Source organism: Lipomyces chichibuensis, assembly GCF_038497645.1.
Source record: "Lipomyces chichibuensis strain CBS 12929 unplaced genomic scaffold V1513scaffold_46, whole genome shotgun sequence".
NCBI classification, from domain to species: Eukaryota; Fungi; Ascomycota; class Lipomycetes; order Lipomycetales; family Lipomycetaceae; genus Lipomyces; species Lipomyces chichibuensis.
Genome location: NW_027117498.1, coordinates 46,224 through 63,649, shown reverse-complemented (window position 1 = coordinate 63,649; position 17,426 = coordinate 46,224). Strand labels below are relative to the sequence as shown.

The 17,426-nt window shown below is 46.5% G+C and overlaps 6 protein-coding genes across 6 annotated transcripts; 3 read left to right on the top strand and 3 right to left on the bottom strand.

The window, feature by feature from the left end:
• Positions 1-638: 638 nt before the first annotated feature.
• V1513DRAFT_487018 (OPT oligopeptide transporter protein-domain-containing protein) lies at positions 639-3,240 on the top strand (the record flags this gene model as incomplete). Its single annotated transcript, XM_066900514.1, has 4 exons — positions 639-657; positions 678-1,014; positions 1,048-1,803; positions 1,851-3,240. 4 exons carry the CDS (start codon positions 639-641, stop codon positions 3,238-3,240), a joined length of 2,502 nt encoding a protein of 833 aa, XP_066751229.1.
• Positions 3,241-5,970: 2,730 nt separating this feature from the next.
• Positions 5,971-7,791, top strand: V1513DRAFT_405269 (fatty acid desaturase-domain-containing protein). Its single transcript, XM_066895604.1, has 3 exons — positions 5,971-6,911; positions 6,962-7,459; positions 7,518-7,791. The coding sequence occupies exons 1-2, from the start codon at positions 6,020-6,022 to the stop codon at positions 7,351-7,353; spliced, it is 1,284 nt and encodes a 427-aa protein (XP_066751228.1). The 5' UTR covers positions 5,971-6,019; the 3' UTR covers positions 7,354-7,459; positions 7,518-7,791.
• Positions 7,792-9,056: 1,265 nt separating this feature from the next.
• On the bottom strand, positions 9,057-10,091 carry V1513DRAFT_238637 (uncharacterized protein). The gene is made up of 2 exons (XM_066894438.1): positions 9,206-10,091; positions 9,057-9,152 (listed from the first exon to the last, which is right to left on the bottom strand). The coding sequence occupies exon 1, from the start codon at positions 9,956-9,958 to the stop codon at positions 9,419-9,421; it is 540 nt and encodes a 179-aa protein (XP_066751227.1). The 5' UTR covers positions 9,959-10,091; the 3' UTR covers positions 9,057-9,152; positions 9,206-9,418.
• Positions 10,092-10,224: 133 nt separating this feature from the next.
• On the bottom strand, positions 10,225-11,776 carry V1513DRAFT_384754 (major facilitator superfamily domain-containing protein; the record flags this gene model as incomplete). Its single annotated transcript, XM_066895181.1, has 3 exons — positions 10,225-10,755; positions 10,808-11,596; positions 11,648-11,776. The coding sequence occupies 3 exons, from the start codon at positions 11,774-11,776 to the stop codon at positions 10,225-10,227; spliced, it is 1,449 nt and encodes a 482-aa protein (XP_066751226.1).
• Positions 11,777-13,317: 1,541 nt separating this feature from the next.
• On the bottom strand, positions 13,318-15,125 carry V1513DRAFT_384791 (uncharacterized protein; the record flags this gene model as incomplete). The annotated part of the gene is made up of 3 exons (XM_066895185.1): positions 13,318-14,389; positions 14,439-14,594; positions 14,644-15,125. 3 exons carry the CDS (start codon positions 15,123-15,125, stop codon positions 13,318-13,320), a joined length of 1,710 nt encoding a protein of 569 aa, XP_066751225.1.
• A 105-nt stretch (positions 15,126-15,230) lies between these two features.
• V1513DRAFT_460582 (chaperonin 10-like protein) lies at positions 15,231-16,512 on the top strand (the record flags this gene model as incomplete). Its single annotated transcript, XM_066899844.1, has 2 exons — positions 15,231-15,307; positions 15,534-16,512. The coding sequence occupies 2 exons, from the start codon at positions 15,231-15,233 to the stop codon at positions 16,510-16,512; spliced, it is 1,056 nt and encodes a 351-aa protein (XP_066751224.1).
• Between the last annotated feature and the right edge of the window lie 914 nt (positions 16,513-17,426).

Below are 17,426 nucleotides of genomic sequence, written 5' to 3'. Positions count from 1 at the left end.
ATGTGATAGGGGGTTATGGGCGTAATATCTCTATTTTTCATTTCTGAACCTTTTCTTAGCTCCGATGCTGGGAACAATGGTCTAATCAGGAGCAGATAACCGATGTTTTAAGGTGCGCTCGAGCGCATGAAGCTTACAATTTGCGTTGAAATTCACAACCTTAATTCTCATCTGGGACCGTTGTCAAGCCAACAGCCAACTTAAACCTCACATTCTAGGTTATGTCTGACACATTATCCGTCTTACCAATTTTGTATCATTGATAGGGGGTTCTAGATAAGCCAGTCGGACGGTCCGTCAAAATTACTAGACTCTGACACATGACGGCGTATCAATCATTCGATCCTCGACTTAGCTATCGCTATAGTGTATTTCAATTTCCTTATCGCCGGACGCTAGATTCAATGTAGCAAATTGCCGTATGCCAAGCCAACAATCTTTTAAACACTACTGGCCTCCGGCAATTTCATGTCTGGGGTCTCAGGCATCTACTGCACATGATGTCTGAACTGAAATTAACACTTGCTCGAACAATCCAGACTACGTTATATAGAAGACGCTCGTGTCCCGAGTCGACGTTTCTGAGCACGAATATCTCCTCCTAGTTTTAAAGGTATGACATCCATTTTATTTTATCCATGACAGGAGTTGTCTGTGGTATACTAATTTGGTTTTAGGTCTCGCAATTATGGACTTGCGATCTTCAAACAGCAACGAGAAGTCGATTTCAGAGATTGTGGTGAAAGAGCCTACAATAGGAGCGACCGAAAAGATCTCGCTAGAGGAGAGAGACAGAATCTCTGAACAGATACGCGAGAGACTTGGCACCTTCACGGTGGGAGAAATCGAAAATGACAACAATACGGACTATATTCTTTCGAAGGCGATTGAGATGTCGTTGGAGAAGGGACTCGAAATTCTGAGACAGGCGGCCATCTATCATACGGACGATTTAAATTTCCCCGAACAGGCGATGGCACATATACAGAATTTGATTGGGAATGCTGAGTCGGAGTGAGATTCGGAATCCTACGACATTGCTGTCAGGGTCGAAGCAGTTCTAATCGATAGCTTTTCACCATATCCTGAGGTCCGTGCAGTCTGTGATCCTTATGATGACGAGACCATTCCTGTCGAAACTATCCGATCTTATTTTCTGGGAGTGGTTTGGGTTGTTATTGGTTGCTTCGTCAATTCATTCTTCAGTTGGCGTCAGCCAAGTTTGCATCTTCAGTCGACAGCCATTCAACTTCTTCTTTACCCCTGCGGTAGAGCCATGCAACTCCTTCCAGACTGGGGATTCACTGTCCGCGGCAAAAGAATTAGTATCAACCCCGGCCCTTGGACAAATAAGGAGCAAATGTTTTGTACCCTAATGGTCAACGTGGCTGCGGGTTCCTCCAACTTCATGAACTACGTAGTTAGTCAGAAGCTTCCTGTGTATTACGATCAACCTTGGGTCACTGTGGGATATATTATGATCGTCAACCTGTCAAGTACGATTATCGGATTTGGCTGGGCTGGTATCTTACGACGCTGGGTAATTTATCCAACAAAATCGATGTGGCCGACAATTCTTCCCACTTTGACTTTGAACCGAGCGTTGCTTGTACCTGAGACGCAGACGCGAGTCAACGGATGGTCAATGTCGAAGTACAAGTTTTTCTTTGTCTGTTTTGGTGGAATGTTCCTTTATTTCTTTCTTCCTGGCTATGTGTTCACTGCCATGAGTGATTTCAACTGGATAACTTGGATCGCACCCAAGAACCTTGTATTGGCCATGGTAGCTTCCTGGGTCTCGGTGTAAATCCCGTCCCGACTTTCGACTGGGCAGTTATCAATCATTTTAGTCCGTTGGTAATACCGGTCTTTGCTACTCTGAACAACTATATTGGAATGCTCTTCGGGGGAGTAGCAGTTATCGCGCTTTACTGGACTAATTACAGATGGGGTGGTTATTTGCCTATTAATTCTAATCAACTTTGGACTAACCATGGAACGCAATTTAATGTGAGTAAAGTGTTGACTGATGGTCTTCTCGATGAAGAAAAGTATCAGAGTTACTCTCCTCCCTACATGTCCTCAGGAAATCTTGTATATCTTGGGGGGTTCTTCATGATGTACACCATGTCCTTCACATATATCCTTTTGACAGAATATAAGGTTATTAGGGAAGCATTTGTTGGGTTCTACTTGGGTATCAAGAACAGGAAGGCTTCTACATATGAACGATACAACGACCCAATGTCGAGAATGATGATCAAATATAAGGAGGTACCTGACTGGTGGTTCCTTGTTATTTTCGTCATCTCATTCGTCCTCTTCATCATTGGGATTACTCACTATCCTACACATACACCTGTGTCGTCTATCATCGTAACCATGTTGACTTCGTTCGCTATGCTGATTCCGATCGCGATCATTTATTCTGTTACAGGATTCAACTTGAGGATGAATAATTTGAGCAGTGTCATTAGTGGCTATATGCTTCCCGGGAACGGTAACGCAAACCTCCTTTGCAGACTTATCGGGATCAACACGGATACACAGGCCGATAGTTTTGTGAGCGATCTCAAACTGGCTCATTATGCGAAGATCCCGCCACGGGCGGCATTTAGAGGACAAATTCTGGGGACGATCATTCAATGCTTTCTCACCGTGGGAATTATTATATTCCAGATGAATACTATTCCCGGTTTCTGTACTGCGACTCAAGTCGACAAGTTTACTTGTGCAGGAACTACTACGATTTATGCCGACAGCGTGCTCTTTGGTGTTATTGGACCACAGAGGTTGTTCAGCAAGTTGTATCCTCCGCTGAAGTATAGCTTCTTGATTGGCTTCTTGGTGGTTCCGCCATTTTGGTACCTACGCAAGCTGTTCCCTAAGCAGCTCAGATATGTGCATCCCGTTCTTCTTTGCAATGGTGCAGCTAGTTGGGGAAGCAGTTACAGTCTCGTATACTTTACTCCCGGGGTCTATGCGTCGCTCGGCTTCATGTGGTATATTCGGCGAAGGTACTTTGCTTGGTGGTCAAAATATAATTACATTTTGACTTCTGCATTCTCGACTGGAGTCGCATTATGCGGTGTTGTTATATATTTTGCTTTCCAGTATAAGGCTGTCAATTTGAAATGGTGGGGCAACACTATCAGCCATGCAGGTGTAGACGGGGCAAGAAAAGGAGCCATACTCGCAATTCCCTCACACGGTTTTGGACTTGAACCTGGAAACTATTAGGTTAGATCATTCTAAGGATGGTGTCTTTTTTGCTCTGAATATTTTGTCAATTTAAGGAGATTCGACCAGAAGAGTCGAGTTGTCCGAGCCTGTTATCATACCATGGTGACATCCTGAACCTTTGCCAAAGAAATGACATTTATGTAATCGGAAAAGTGCCTACCTTAATGTTCACAATTTCAGGACAACTGGGCGACAACAATAGTCAATTTCACGCAGCTCCTCCAAACCCTCCACCATCTTCTTTTTCCTGACCTACTTTCTGTACGTCCTGATGTGTTTTAAACAAATCTTTCACAAGTTGACCTTTGGACGCTCGTGGCTCTGGCTCCATCGTTATTGTGGGTACTTCCAATAGCCGGCCGCAGGATCTCGGAAGTTTACCAGCGATCAACCGAACTCTACCCCACACGGAATCTACGTTTGATAAACATCCGGCTACGTCCATTTGTAAAATTAAAGTAGTCCAGGCGTTATGCATGAAAGAAACTAGACCAGAACAAGGGGGAAAATGGTACCGTCGACGACCAGAGCAGAGCATATGGTTGGCCATTGGATGAGAGTTACCATGGTTGGCTTGAGTCCTCGCTTAGGTTGCTGGTCAACCATTCGCGCGTGGGCCGCGCATTCAAATTGGTCCAAAACCGGCTCTCGATACAAAACCTCCTAAATATGCAATTGGCGAGATTACCCGGCGGTCCGGGCAACGCAATACCAAATTAAGCATTGGCCCGTGTGTCTCAGCCGCTAATCTCCCCTGACTCCTGTAAGCTCGGACGGACGTTCCCAGTCGAGTCACCGTATGCCGTTTCCGTACGTGATTACGATGTCCTCAGTAGAATGGAGATCGTCACCATCCATCAGTGACTAATCTAGGAAGATGGTTAGGGGTGGATACGATTTGCGATTAATCGTTATTCGTATTCGTAAAGTCAAATACGATTACTATACGAGTCCATGTGAAACTTTACGATCAACTATACGAGCGCTGAGGTTGGTTACTCGCAAAAATCGTATAGTCTTGCACGTGACTTCATTATCTGCCCTGAAATGCACAAGTAGATGACAAACAGATAAATTTAATTAGAAAGACACAAAATTAAGTTGAATAGCGGTCTGCAAGTAAAGTAAGCTTTCTCATGGTTCCTGACCATTAATCCTCTTCCGCCACCAAATCTTTCAACAGCCACTTCAGAGGCTGGAATCGCCGAGGTAGTCTCTTGCGGCGGCTGCCATTCTCGGGTATTCATCTTTGTAGGGCCCTCCACCAGCTTGGCAGCCATCCCTGTTCAATAGCGTCGATAGCTACTGTCTCTTCGTCAAAGTAGTTGTCAGTATCGGATCGCTGAGCTTTTCGGGGCCTAAATTTTGAGAGCATGCGAGACCCTGGGCTCCTCAACAATAACAAGTTGTCAATCGAGCGGCAAATGATCGTTCGTAGAATGTTTTACAGCCAACCACGTTCCAGGCGTTGTCAGGGTAAATTTTATTGGTCCATACCTAATTAGGAATACGATTACTATACGATTTTTTTGTAGACTATACGATTACTTTACGATTAGGTTCTCAATTTTGCGATTAACTTTACGAATAATAGTAAATTTTGACGGTACCGTATCGTATCCACCCACCCCTAAAGTGAAATGTCGTATACGCAATGCATGCAATAGCTATCCGTGGCCCAACGTATGCTTGGTTCGCTGCACTTGAAGCGTTGTCATCATTGGATTATTAATGCCTGGTACTTTCTCCAAGAAGAATGGCTGGTTTGATCGCTGAGCCTACATTATGATTCATTCGCATTGGAATATGGTCAAATGAATATTTCATAATTACAGTTACACGTGCGTCAGCTCGCCGTCATGACAGCCCGGCAGTTATTGTAAATGATCGTTATCCTTCTAGTCCACAATCCTGCATGATGCAACTTCATTACCAATCAAGTTTTTTCTCCCTCAAATTATTTGTCTCGGGCATGTCGTCATCACAGGTGGCAGTGGTCCTGTCTGCCGCGTCCGACTGTGGTCAAGAGGAACATAATTGTTTCAACTCCTTTATCAAGAAGATTAACGCGGGTTTGAAGGTCACTGGATGGTGCATAAAACGACGCGGTAAAAAGTCATCAACGTGCGTCGCCTATGCCGCTCATGAACCATTAAACCTGAAAGTCGACCCTGATCGACCTGAAAGCCAGAACTGTCAATATGTTGAAACCTGCTGTCAAGGCTTATGGGATAAAGCGCGTCACGTCCTAAGCTGCTGGATGTTTCAAAATCAGAGAGTGTGTTTGGCTTGAAGTTTAGAAACTAAGAAGAAAGAATGTTGTGAGCACTATGAAATCATCGGCGAGAAGGCAGAAGTTGTATGTTTAACGCTTCTAAGGAGGATATGCTACCACGAGTACACCAATGGGTGACAATAGCAACGCCGTTAAGTAATAATAATTAACTGTGTAACTTAGTCGGTAATTAGAAGATATAACATTTTTATGTTACTGTGCATTGTCTTATGTCATAGTTTTATAACTTATCCACAAACGAAAGGCTAACTGTGCACATAGCGCATAGCCGTCCAGACAGCAGAGCTCGCCACCGCGGCGCAGAGCTCCCGTAATTTGTACATTCCTCGCCCTATCTGTGATGGAGAGCAAGGTAATCTGTTACCCGGCCAGTCTGATAGCACGTATCTGGTTGCCCTGGTCGGGAGGCATGACCCTTACCCTCGAGCCCCCTTCCGAAAAAATTAATTTTTCGGAATATCTTTTAACTAAGAATAATCAATGACAATCAAAGAAGTAGTTCCCAATGCGCAAGTGCGTAAAGGGGTCATGACCGGGGCTGATGCCGATGCGGGTGCCGAGGAGGTTCACTACGACCTGAACGGAAAGGTGTTCACAGAGGTGGACTTCACGATGAAGCAAATCTACGATGCTATACCCGAACATTGTTTCCACCCGTCGATGTTGCGGTCACTGGGATACGTGGTGCGAGATTTCTTTTTGGTGGGGTCGCTCGTGTATGCGGCATCGTTCATCCAGTATCTGCCGAGTTCGGTCGGGCGGTTTATTGCTTGGACGGTGTATACTGTGGTGCAGGGAATGGTCTTCACCGGGATCTGGATCCTCGGCCACGAATGCGGACACGGAGCGTTCTCTGAGAGCAAGGCTGTAAACCACAGCGTTGGCCTGTTTTTACATAGCTTCCTTCTGGTGCCGTTCCACGCGTGGCGCCTATCGCATAGTAAGCACCACAAGGCCACAGGCAACATGGAGCGCGAAGTCGTGTTCGTCCCGCATACTCGCGAGTCCTACCTGAAGACCAAGTTCGGCAAACACGCCGACCCGGAGCATTCGAAGTTTGCGGAGATTGTGCAAGATGCGCCCATCGTGTCCATATTCAAATTGTTCATCCACCAAGTCTTTGGCTGGCCGGCGTATCTCTTCACCGCTGTCAGCGGGCCTTTGTACGATGTCCCCTTCTACAAGCTGAACCACTTTTACTTTGGCGAGGACGGGCCCTACTTTGGGCCTAAGGATACGCGACACATCATCATCTCTGACGTCGCAATGGCTGCCATGATCTATGCACTCTACCTCTTCGGACAGGCCGTCGGCCATTGGAACGCAATTCTGCTCTACGCAATCCCTTACCTTATGGTAAACCATTGGATCGGTGAGTTCTTCCCGTGTGGAGCGCAGTGTAGGTCTCTGTTAACATTTTAGTTGCCATCACTTATTTGCAGCACTCGGACGGGGCGCTGCCGCACTATCACGACAACGTCTGGACATTCGCAAAGGGCGCGACAGCTACTATTGACCGTGATTTTGGCTTCATTGGCCGCCACCTGTTCCATAGCATCATCGAGACGCATGTATTGCACCACCTGGTGTCGACAATCCCATTCTACTACTCACACGAGGCCTCCGCTGCCATCAAGAAGGTCATGGGAAAGTCCTACATCGCTGACACGGATACGAACTTGCTCGTTGCCCTCTGGCGTAACCAGCGCAACTGCATGTTTGCAGAGGAGAGCGTAAAGGGCTCCGGTATCCTGTTTTATCGTAACCTGCATGGCAAGGGCATGCCACCTCGTCAGCTGACTACAGCTAACTAGACGAGATCCTATCTTAGACTTTTCCACGCTAGAATATTGTTTTGGTTGCACAGTTCCTAGAAGCATAGATGTTAGATTAGAACTTTTAGTAATGAAAGGAGCGCCGGTATTTGTTTACTTTGTGTTTGTGAGTCCAGTCAAAGCGTTCTGACAGCTTCGTTCAGCAGACGTGCGCTTGTGCAACAGTTTTGTGGTAATACAGCAATGCCCCGTGCCAAGTCTTAGTAATACGAGCTTAGAAGTAGCCTTGGCGCAAACAAAACTCGTGCATATTAATGAATTAGGATTTGTTTCACTGTAATATATACTTCGATTTAGGTGCGCTATGTGTTGGCGCACAGTTTGGTAACGACCTGTACTTTTGTGACCGGCCAGAACCCTGCAAACTCTGAATGAATATCTCATTCATTGTCCAATCTATTCTCTCGCCATTTGACCAATTTGATGAGGGTTTTCTTAGAAGGACTAAGAAGACGCTTGGTTTAATTTTAAGTCCATGGACCATTGTTCCCCAGTATCCTTTTATATACAACGAACAAGGTTTAACCTTATCTCTTGTGCGACGGCGATGATCAAGAGTGGCTTCGCTTAGCCGAAACGAAATTGCATTAATATGGCTTGGCGATTTCAATCTAATTCAGTGTCACACAACATTTCAAAAGCATTCTTAAATGTCTTTATTGCAATGGCCTTACACCTCTCGCTCCAAATCTTCCAGCCATCCAACCTCCCGCATCATCATTTCGACTCCCGGCTGTGAAATAGTCGGAAATTGGGCAGGGAATGCGGGAATCGAGAATGGATTTTAGACACCGTCGGTACCAACCCCGACGAATTGTTCAATACGATCTGTGGAACGTATTTGTGATAAACACGAATTGCATTCACGATTGGCATAGAGGTAATTGCCCTCCCTCACATTCTCGACTTGCTCCTTTTCGGTTACAGTCCTTCTTCACTGTTTGCCTGGTATAATCTGTGTCGTATGTCCGTATATCCCACATTGGACTATTATTCCACCTGTTTGGCCCTAAAATATGAACAATCAATAGTAAGTCCATTTCCTCCGTCATGGAACACTCCATTCTTATGTATGACAAAAAGCCCCTCGGCAGATCTAATGCCTGTGGTAACACATGCCCAATAGTAATTGTTGGCGTCTGTAGATCATGTCTTTATTGTACTTCCTTACATAGGTTTCGGGATCTTTATTATGTTTACACCTCTCCGCCTCGTTATTGTTCACCACATTGCATGTTTCTGTCTCCGTATTTACCAAGTATACGACACGCCTGGAACGTAGATTGTAACAAATCTTTAGTAAAGTTGCAGCGACTGACCACGATTCAGACCAGCTCCATTGGCGTCAGTGCCTACATAGCCACCATATCATAGAACACGTCTAACTCATAGTCGTCAAGGGCGACCCGGGTACAATAGTCCCATTCATAAAGAGAGCGCGCTGACTGCCGACACTGCAAGAAATAGACCCAAAAACAACGTGTAGAAACGCAAATTCTTTCTTAGAGCATTTACGCAATAGCAAGTAATTTTCTGAAGTACACAGTTTGGTATGTCCTTTTGAAGGATCCAATCTGACTCTTCGGACAGGAAACGCAAATAATGCGGCAATGCAGATAATCGGATGGAGCTCCTGGCGTTTTCAATTTAATCGAAGCCTTTAGAGCTTTGCTTACCGGTGAGATGCTGATCGACAGCCCGAAGGCTGTGCCACAGACACAAATGGTGTCGAAAAGTCGGGTTGTCTCGCTTAAAAGATATAGCTGCCGCCGTCACTTCTACGATCAAAATTAGAGCGTGAATAAGTAATGCATCTGTAAGATCTAGTTACCAGCAAAGTCTTTGTCGGTGTGAACCGTGTTCGGCTTTAGTCCCGCGTCCCGCAATGCCATCAACCACCTCGTCAACCGAGATCCCCGCTTGCCCACTTCCTGGACACCACGAGTATCCAACAGAAGGTAGGATAATGGCAGGGAGACGACGTCGTACTCGGTAAGGACGCAATAGAGTTCGTATCCATGTCGATTGGTGCCAAATGTTGAGTCTATAAATTATCCCTGTTATAATATGCCCTATCAGTGAAACAAGGAGTCGAGTATGCTAGCGACACTCCTGGCTCTTGAAGCCCTTCGATTAATTGGAAGCCACTGTGCTCCCCAGTTAGAATCTGCGCAGATTTGACGTCATCCGTCCTGTGTCGTTCCCATTCCCTTTTTGTTAGCGAGACTTGCTGACTGGTAATGGTATGCAAGTCTGTCTTTGCGAACTGTGGACTGTGGGCCAATTGGACTAGGTTTTGATATATCTGTCGCGGAGGAAAAAGTTGCTGGGCTTTGATATACTGTTGAATTTCTTCGGTGATGGGGAATTTCGGTGTCTCAGCGTGGCATTTATGATCGTAGATAATAGTCTCCGACCGATTAGACTTCGAAAAGCTTATGTGGAGTTCACCATGACAATCAAAGAAATCTTTCGCGGCTGCGCGGGATGTTGCGTCAGCAAAAGTAGAGGAAAGGAAGGAACGATTGCATACTTGTATACAAGTGAACGCTTGAAGGGTCTCGCTCCCCCGTCCTGCGTTCATTCGAACGAGAACAAGTCAAACTGAAGCGTGGCCCGTCCACTCTCTCGTTGCACCGTCGCAAATGGAAGTAGTAGCCAGTGCAGTTTCCCTATCCTCGAATTACTCTATCAGAGCAGGACGCAGGTAAGTTATGACAAAAGACTAGATATTTTAGGAATGCGTTTCGTATATACATATTTCTACTTTGAAGGTACAAACTAGAAGAGAATAAAAATCTAGCGGTTCGATACCCCTTTGCAAAATAATTAGCCCGTTCGGCAAATGGATTAGGCAGAGCCATGTCTGCTTGGTTCAAAAGGCAGCATCATGGACTCGATAGCCATACCACCAAATAACGATGCACAGATAAACAACGGCGCCGTCGTCTCGACATTTGCGTAGCTACCAATGAGAGAAGCCATAATATTGCAGATTCTGTTAATCGCTACCGCTAGTCCGTACCCAGTTCCTCGCGAAGCAGTCGGCAGCAACTCTGGAGTGATGCCATACAGACCGCCGAAGAATATGTTCTCGACTGCACTGATGACGCACGACACGGCGAAATTCTGGTTTGCTGTCTTGACCTGCGTGTAGGCGAAGAGAAATATCATGGTCAAAAGTGCGCCGATGGCAAGGGTGCCGCGGCGACCGATGTATTTGGCGTCTAGCAGCGGCCACGCAAGAAAGGGGCCGACCAGTCCACAAATGTTGCCGATAGCATAGTTTCTCCAGGTGATGTAATTAGATGCGGTCTGTCCAGGTTTGTAGCCGCGTGTCTTTAAATAGTACGGGCGGAAAACATTATATAGAGGGTTCGCCTATGATCGATTAGCCAGTCACTTTACAGACGCCGATGAAATGAAGACTCACAATGCCAATCAGGATCCACAGGAAAAACAGCAGAATTGTCGAGTACGAAAGCTTTTTGGTTTCGAATAATCCTAGAATATGCTTGAAGATTCTCCTCGAAGAGTGCCTAGCGCCTTTCTCCACGGCCCGCACCTGGCCAAGCTCATGAAGCTGCTCGAGCGTAAGGTGATGTGTGCGGCCATAGCGATCGGCAATCTTGTTCAAAACCTCGACCAGTTCTCTGTCACGACCCTGAGTCAGGAGCCATTTTGGCGTATGCTCCATCTTGACAACAGTGATGCGAAGAATTGCACAGACGACAACGAGAGAGCCGGCGGTGTAATGTAGATAGCGCCAGCCTTTGTTGTTGGCATACGTGCATGTGGCGACACTGTCGCAAGAGAAGTTGCTCATGAAGGCCCAGGCGAGAAGCCCGGTGATAGTGTACCCAACGCCCCACCATACTGCCATGATTGTCGTAAGGAACGCCTTCTGTCTCGGCAAGAACTCGAGGAAAGTAGTTGCGTCGAGAATGTAATTACCTCCGGACCCGGCACTGTAGATGGCGACCATTGCAGCGAAGGAGATATAGCTAGGCATGGCGCCGGCGATAATAACAAAGATTGCGCAGACAAACAGAGACGAGTTGAAGGCAAGGCGGCGGCCAATGATATCGGCACCCATTCCCCAAAACACGGCTCCCACGAATAAGCCCACTGATGATGCGACTGAAATGCCATGGATTATGTTCGGACGCGGATACTGAAGTTCGACTTGGGGTTGAGCAATGCTCTGACAGACAATCAGAAGCTGTCAATTTGTTAGTCGCCGGACGCATGCACAGAGAAAAACGATGCTTACCGAGTCAACAGCGTATCCAAAACCATTGAGACAGAAGAGCTTCCAGTGGTACCAGGTCATTCCTATGTCGTCAATGGCAGCGTTCACGAGAATCATTTTCTTAGCGAGAACAGGATCAATCTCAGACATGTTGAAAAAGTCTTCCTGGCCCGGTTCGTTGCTTGATGCAACCGCCACCTTTGGCTCGGGCGACTTCTCGAGATCATGATTACTGGCTTCCAAGCTCATCGCGCAACGCTTAATATTGTGGGGCTGGAAGCGTGAGAACTACTGGTCCCGGCGACCGTTATATACATATATGAATCGGCGACGGCTCTCCGTGGCTGTCGATGCAACGCAGGAGGTGGATTATGTCAGAAAAAAGTAATGAAAGTGTTTCCATAGGCCAAAGTCCATTTGCAAACCTTGAAAGATGAGCGCATGAACAACTACCTTAATCTCGAATTGCAGGTAGAAAGGCGCATGAAGCGAGGGCTAGTATGCGGCTTTGCGATGGTTAGAGTTTGGGCAGGGTTCGCAGCCCGGTCCACACTTGGCGCCGGTAGCATTGCCGTTCGCGAATCTATGACAAGAATGGCGCAATATATTAAAGAAAATAACGTAAAACTTCCGAAATGAAGTCTCACCATAATTTTGTGGTTCTTTTCCCCGGCACGTCAGACACAAGGGCATTAAGCCTTAAGTGCTGGCGGTGAACTCAGGACACGACAAGCGATAATTGGTGCGTTGGCATGGCTTCAGCTACTTCGGCGTCGGGATTCATGACTGCCTTGGGGACCGCTTCGACATGGAACTTACGGAACATCATTAGTGCGCCAGCGCTGTACAATTATCCCTGCGACTGTATGCCACAGTCAAAGGAAATTATCCAGTATCCAGAACTATTGCAATTGCAGAACGAGTTGCGTGTTGGCAATCGTGTTAGTCTGCGACATGAGCAAATCGTGTGAGCAATTGCGCGATTGCCCCATTGGTATTCAAGTGCGGCGGTTACCGCGAGCGGCGGAGCACAGTACCCTCACAAATTCAACAGAGGGGCTCAGCGTACTCTAATCCGGTGCTTGGCAGGCACGATAAAAAGGCAATGCTGAATAATTCAGCATGACAAGCCTCCGAAGGCTGGTTGGGCTGGTGTGCTCAGGGGAACTTTGATGCGCGATTGAAGGTTGAGGAGGTCTTCCGGAGGCGTCGTCCGGAGGCCTCTGACTTCCCCTTGCACGGGCGTTTTTAGTTAACCTTACGCAAAATTAAACCTTATTATAATTGTGCGGTACGAAGCCAAGTCATTAATCAACTTTTGCTCATTAGGACGCGTTAACAGAAGTGTATATCTATTCTAGTGTTGTTAGTGGGCTTAGCCAACAGAACATAGTATAGAAACCTCAACTTGCGGCGAAATTCACACTTGCTCGGACATCATCAGCATAATCTGCGGAATCCACTGTTGCTGCGCAAAAATTTGAGTACATGATCTCTAGCATACTCGAAAAGCCTCTTCTGATTTGACAGAAGTGTTCTTCAAGTATACAGCCTCTGCCATCGTTGTGGTCAATTTAGCGCGTCGTGAGCCCGGCACTCGTCAGTGGCACCAACGGGGATGCGATACTGACAAAGTCAACCCACACTTCAGCCCGCCAGATGGCATCAATTTCGACGTTTCCGCACTGGTCTTAAATATGTCCACGTTCAGTTGCTGAGACTTTCCTATTTGCAATGTATTTATTCGTCAAATGATCCTTCAACGAATTCCAGTATAGACGTAGAAATAAGGCTGGTTCATCGACGGGAAACCTGATGGGCGAATCCGTGCCAAGCCAGTTAAATTGTGTATCTAGTGTCTTCGCCAACATATTCCACTCCTTGTATGAGTATTTTTTACGTGGATTGACATGCAAATCCCCGACGATGACTTGTATGGCGTCAACTAAATGCATCTCCTTGGCAATTTGCTCATTGTCGTGGTCGTTGCCATAGTTGTCATGCGCGTGAAAATTCTGTATTTCGTTATTTGTCGCATCTGAGAGTGGCTCGTCAGGTTTTTGGGATTCCAAATCAGTCGTCATCTGTTGCGAGGGTTCTGTTGTCAAGTTCGATGAAATGTTTTTCAGCATCACATCTCCAAGCTTCTGCACAAATTTCACGATAGCCGCAATGACCGTGTTGCCCATACTAATAATCAGCATAGTCATAAGCGGTACGGCAATCAGCGACCATAGCACGAAAAAAGCTTTTGATCCAGGTAGAGATGGCACAAATTGGCCATATCCAATCGTCAGAAGAGACGTTGTACAAAAATAGAAGCCGATGAAGTATGACCAACCCTCGATTTTTGAAAAGACGAATGCACTGAACAACCAGAAAATTACGAACAATATCGTGCTCAAAACTAGCGTGGCCAACATATCACGCTTTTTTGCAGATTTATGAATTTTCCGCATAAAATTAAATGAGTCCTCATCTGTCCGTTCAAGCGGCACGCGTCGTAAATTGCGTACTCGCAGTCGCTCGACGCGGTTGAGTGATTGCTGTTCACGTGACGAAACGAGGACGATCGATCGGACGTTGACCACAACGAAACCGAGTATGAGGATGCCGATTAGAGCATATGGAAGGACGAGGGCGCGGCTGAGGTCGTTCGTGGGCTGCAAATCGCCGAAACCTACTGTGAGAATAGTTACATCGCAGAAATACACGGCATCCCCATATGAGTAGTCTTGAATACCAGCAAATAGGCCTCCTCCTCTGACTAGATCTTAGTTATTGTACGATGTTTACCTCAAAAATTATTTACCCAGCAAGCCATATTGTTATACACAAAATTTGAAGCATTAAACTCCTTTGCGACGATGTCAATATGAAACTGGCGGGATAGTGACCTTTGAGGTGTCCCACAAGGTTCCAAGTCAACACGAAGCCGCACAGGAAGTAGAGCACGGCTGTAATCACTCTAGACAATTGTTAGCTGAAACATCGATATAAACGGCAAAGAAACATACGCGCTCCAGTAGCCTTGAGAAAACTGAAGATTAGGTCCTTCTCGTACTCGAGAAGAATACACTCGATACTCGTTGCCGATCAATGCCAATAACAGCACACTAGCAATGTAAAACGAAGTGATAGAGATAGCTTGAGATAGGCCGTACTTCACTCGCCCGGTGAAATTCGCCAGCAGAGCCATATTTGCAAGAATTCCGAAAGCCAACGAGACTGCATTCAATGCAATAGTCATTGCACCGTCGGGATAGAAACGATCGAATTGGCCGCGATTCAACTCAATTACCCACGGCTCTGCGAGAGCCGTGATCGAAAATAAATTTGACACAGGCCCAAGTGCAGCCGCCATCAGAGGACAGCTCGAGGACAGGGTATACCACTCTAAATAGAGGAAAGAATAAAGGTCGTCGTCCGCATGCTCTTCAGACTTTCCCGCGACATTCAACGTTACCGCACGGGCTTCGGTTCTTCTTTGGTCATTCATTTCCTATCACAAATAGCTGGTTAAAGCCCTGCAGTATTCACATAAGTTTTGACCTGCTTCTGTAATCGTGTTTAGAAATTCGGCAAGTTAGCAGAGTCCGACGTAATGGAACAAGCAGTGGGCCTACAATCCAGTCGTGTGACGAACTTAGTTCAGTCGAACCCTTTCCCTGGTCAATTAACGTTGTTGACCTTCAGTTGGAGACCGCAAGAGACGGTAACTTTATAAGGTTGCAATTACACCTCTTAGTAGAAAATAAGGTTTAGAAGTTGGGTGACGTCATTCCCATTTGCGTCATTCCGGTTGCTATTGACCTATCACGTCTTAAATCAGCCCATTGCCTTTCGACTCACAATCTATCAACTAAATTGTACATCCGCCAGTATCATCCTAATGTCGAGCCAGCAGAAAGCTATTCCGTGATGACTATATTCTTGTTCAGACTGTAGCCGTCGCATTGAACCCCACCGATTGGAAACATATCGATTTCCTAAGTTCGCCGGGTGCTCTTGTTGGCTGTGACTATGCAGGCATTGTCAAGGCAGTCGGCCCAGCCGTGATGAAGACTTTCAAAGAAGGCGATAGAGTCTGTGGTTGTGCTCACGGCTCCAACAGCGGGCAGCATGAGGACGGAACATTTGCAGAATACATAGTTGCCAAAGGTGACCTGCAGATGCATATTCCCGACCAACTTAGCTTTGAAGAAGCCGCTACTCTTGGTGTTGGAGTTGTCACAGTTGGTCAAGGGCTCTACGAGGCGTTGCAGCTTCCGCTCCCTTCTGAGCCATCTAAAGAGAAAATTCCAATTCTAATCTACGGAGGTTCTTCTTCGACCGGTTCCCTCGGAATCCAATTTGCGAAGTTGTCTGGTTATGACCTCATCACAACATGCTCGCCCCACAATTTCGATTTGGTAAAGAGCCTTGGTGCTGTTGCTGCATTTGACTATAAGGATCCTAAATCCGTTGCGAAAATCCGTAACTACACCAGTGACAACATCAACTTGGCTTGGGATACCATCTCGCTGGAATCAAGCGCAAAGTTCTGTGCTGATGTCCTCTCACCTACGGGAGGCAAGTACGCATGTTTGCTGGATGTTAAGGCGCCTCGTAATGACGTTGAAACGATCATGACATCCGCATATACTGCTTTCGGAGAGCCATTCGAATTTGGCCCTGATACTATTCCGGCTATTCCTGAGCGTTTTGAATTTGCCAAGAACTGGGTCAAAGCCGTCGAACAACTGCTCTTCGCAGGCAAGATCAAGGTCCCTAAGCCAAAGATTGGTAAGGATGGGTTGAACGGCGTATTGAATGGATTGCAACTTTTGAGGGAGAATAAAGTCAGTGGAGAGAAGTTAGTGTATCGCGTTAACGAGACTCGGTGAGTGTTAGATACAAATTATCGCAGGTGTTTTCCTAATTTGTGAACTCGTATCGTTTACAATCAATGTAGAATGCAATATAAGTTATATAACACTATGAGGTTTTGCTCGACGCTTGTGTCACATACTTGATAGTGAGTCGTCGGAGATGTGGCTTTTTTGACTTACTTATTATGTGATCTAAACGTAATGATCTTTTGTGAGCAAGATTAAATTGATTCTGTAGTATTGGAAAGCCGCTTCCAGCGACGCGTTCTACAAGTCGGGAGGGGAGTCCGCGACAGGCTGAGATCCTCTTTAAACGCACGTGAGTAGTTTACAATGCGTACAATCTGGTCATATGGCTAACTTTCCGAAGGCAATAGACAATGACGGGCAAGCGCGTCGCAGGACTGGGTCCAATAATGGGGCGTTACGGCGATGACCAAAACAATTTTGGTTCCAGTTCCGGCGACGCGTTTCGACAGTGGGCAAGAGGGTAGCCTGGAACCGGGATGAGTCCAAGACGGCAAGAACCAAGCCACTTGGTCCACTACCGGTCCAGGCGACGCTTCTCGAGGCAGTCTGGAACCGGAGTAAGTCCAAGATGGCGAGAACCAAGCCACCTGGTCCGGCTAACGGTTCCAGCGACGCCTTGTCGACAAGGTGTCAAGAGGGGAGCGAGTGCAGGCTCATAAGGAACAGTGTTAGGTTTTACCTCCGGGATTCTTTGCTTTCCCACTGGGTTTTTGTTTGTTCCCGGAGGATTTCCCTACGCCCTTGTCCAAATGGATGTTCCTTTCTTTAGATTCTCGTATAGATTCTCATTAGGAGATCTATACACATGCGAGCACAGCTATTCACCTTTCGGAGATGGTAGCTGTGCGCTGAGGCTTGTCTCCTTGCAGATAGCATGCAGGATGGAACCACCAGATCTC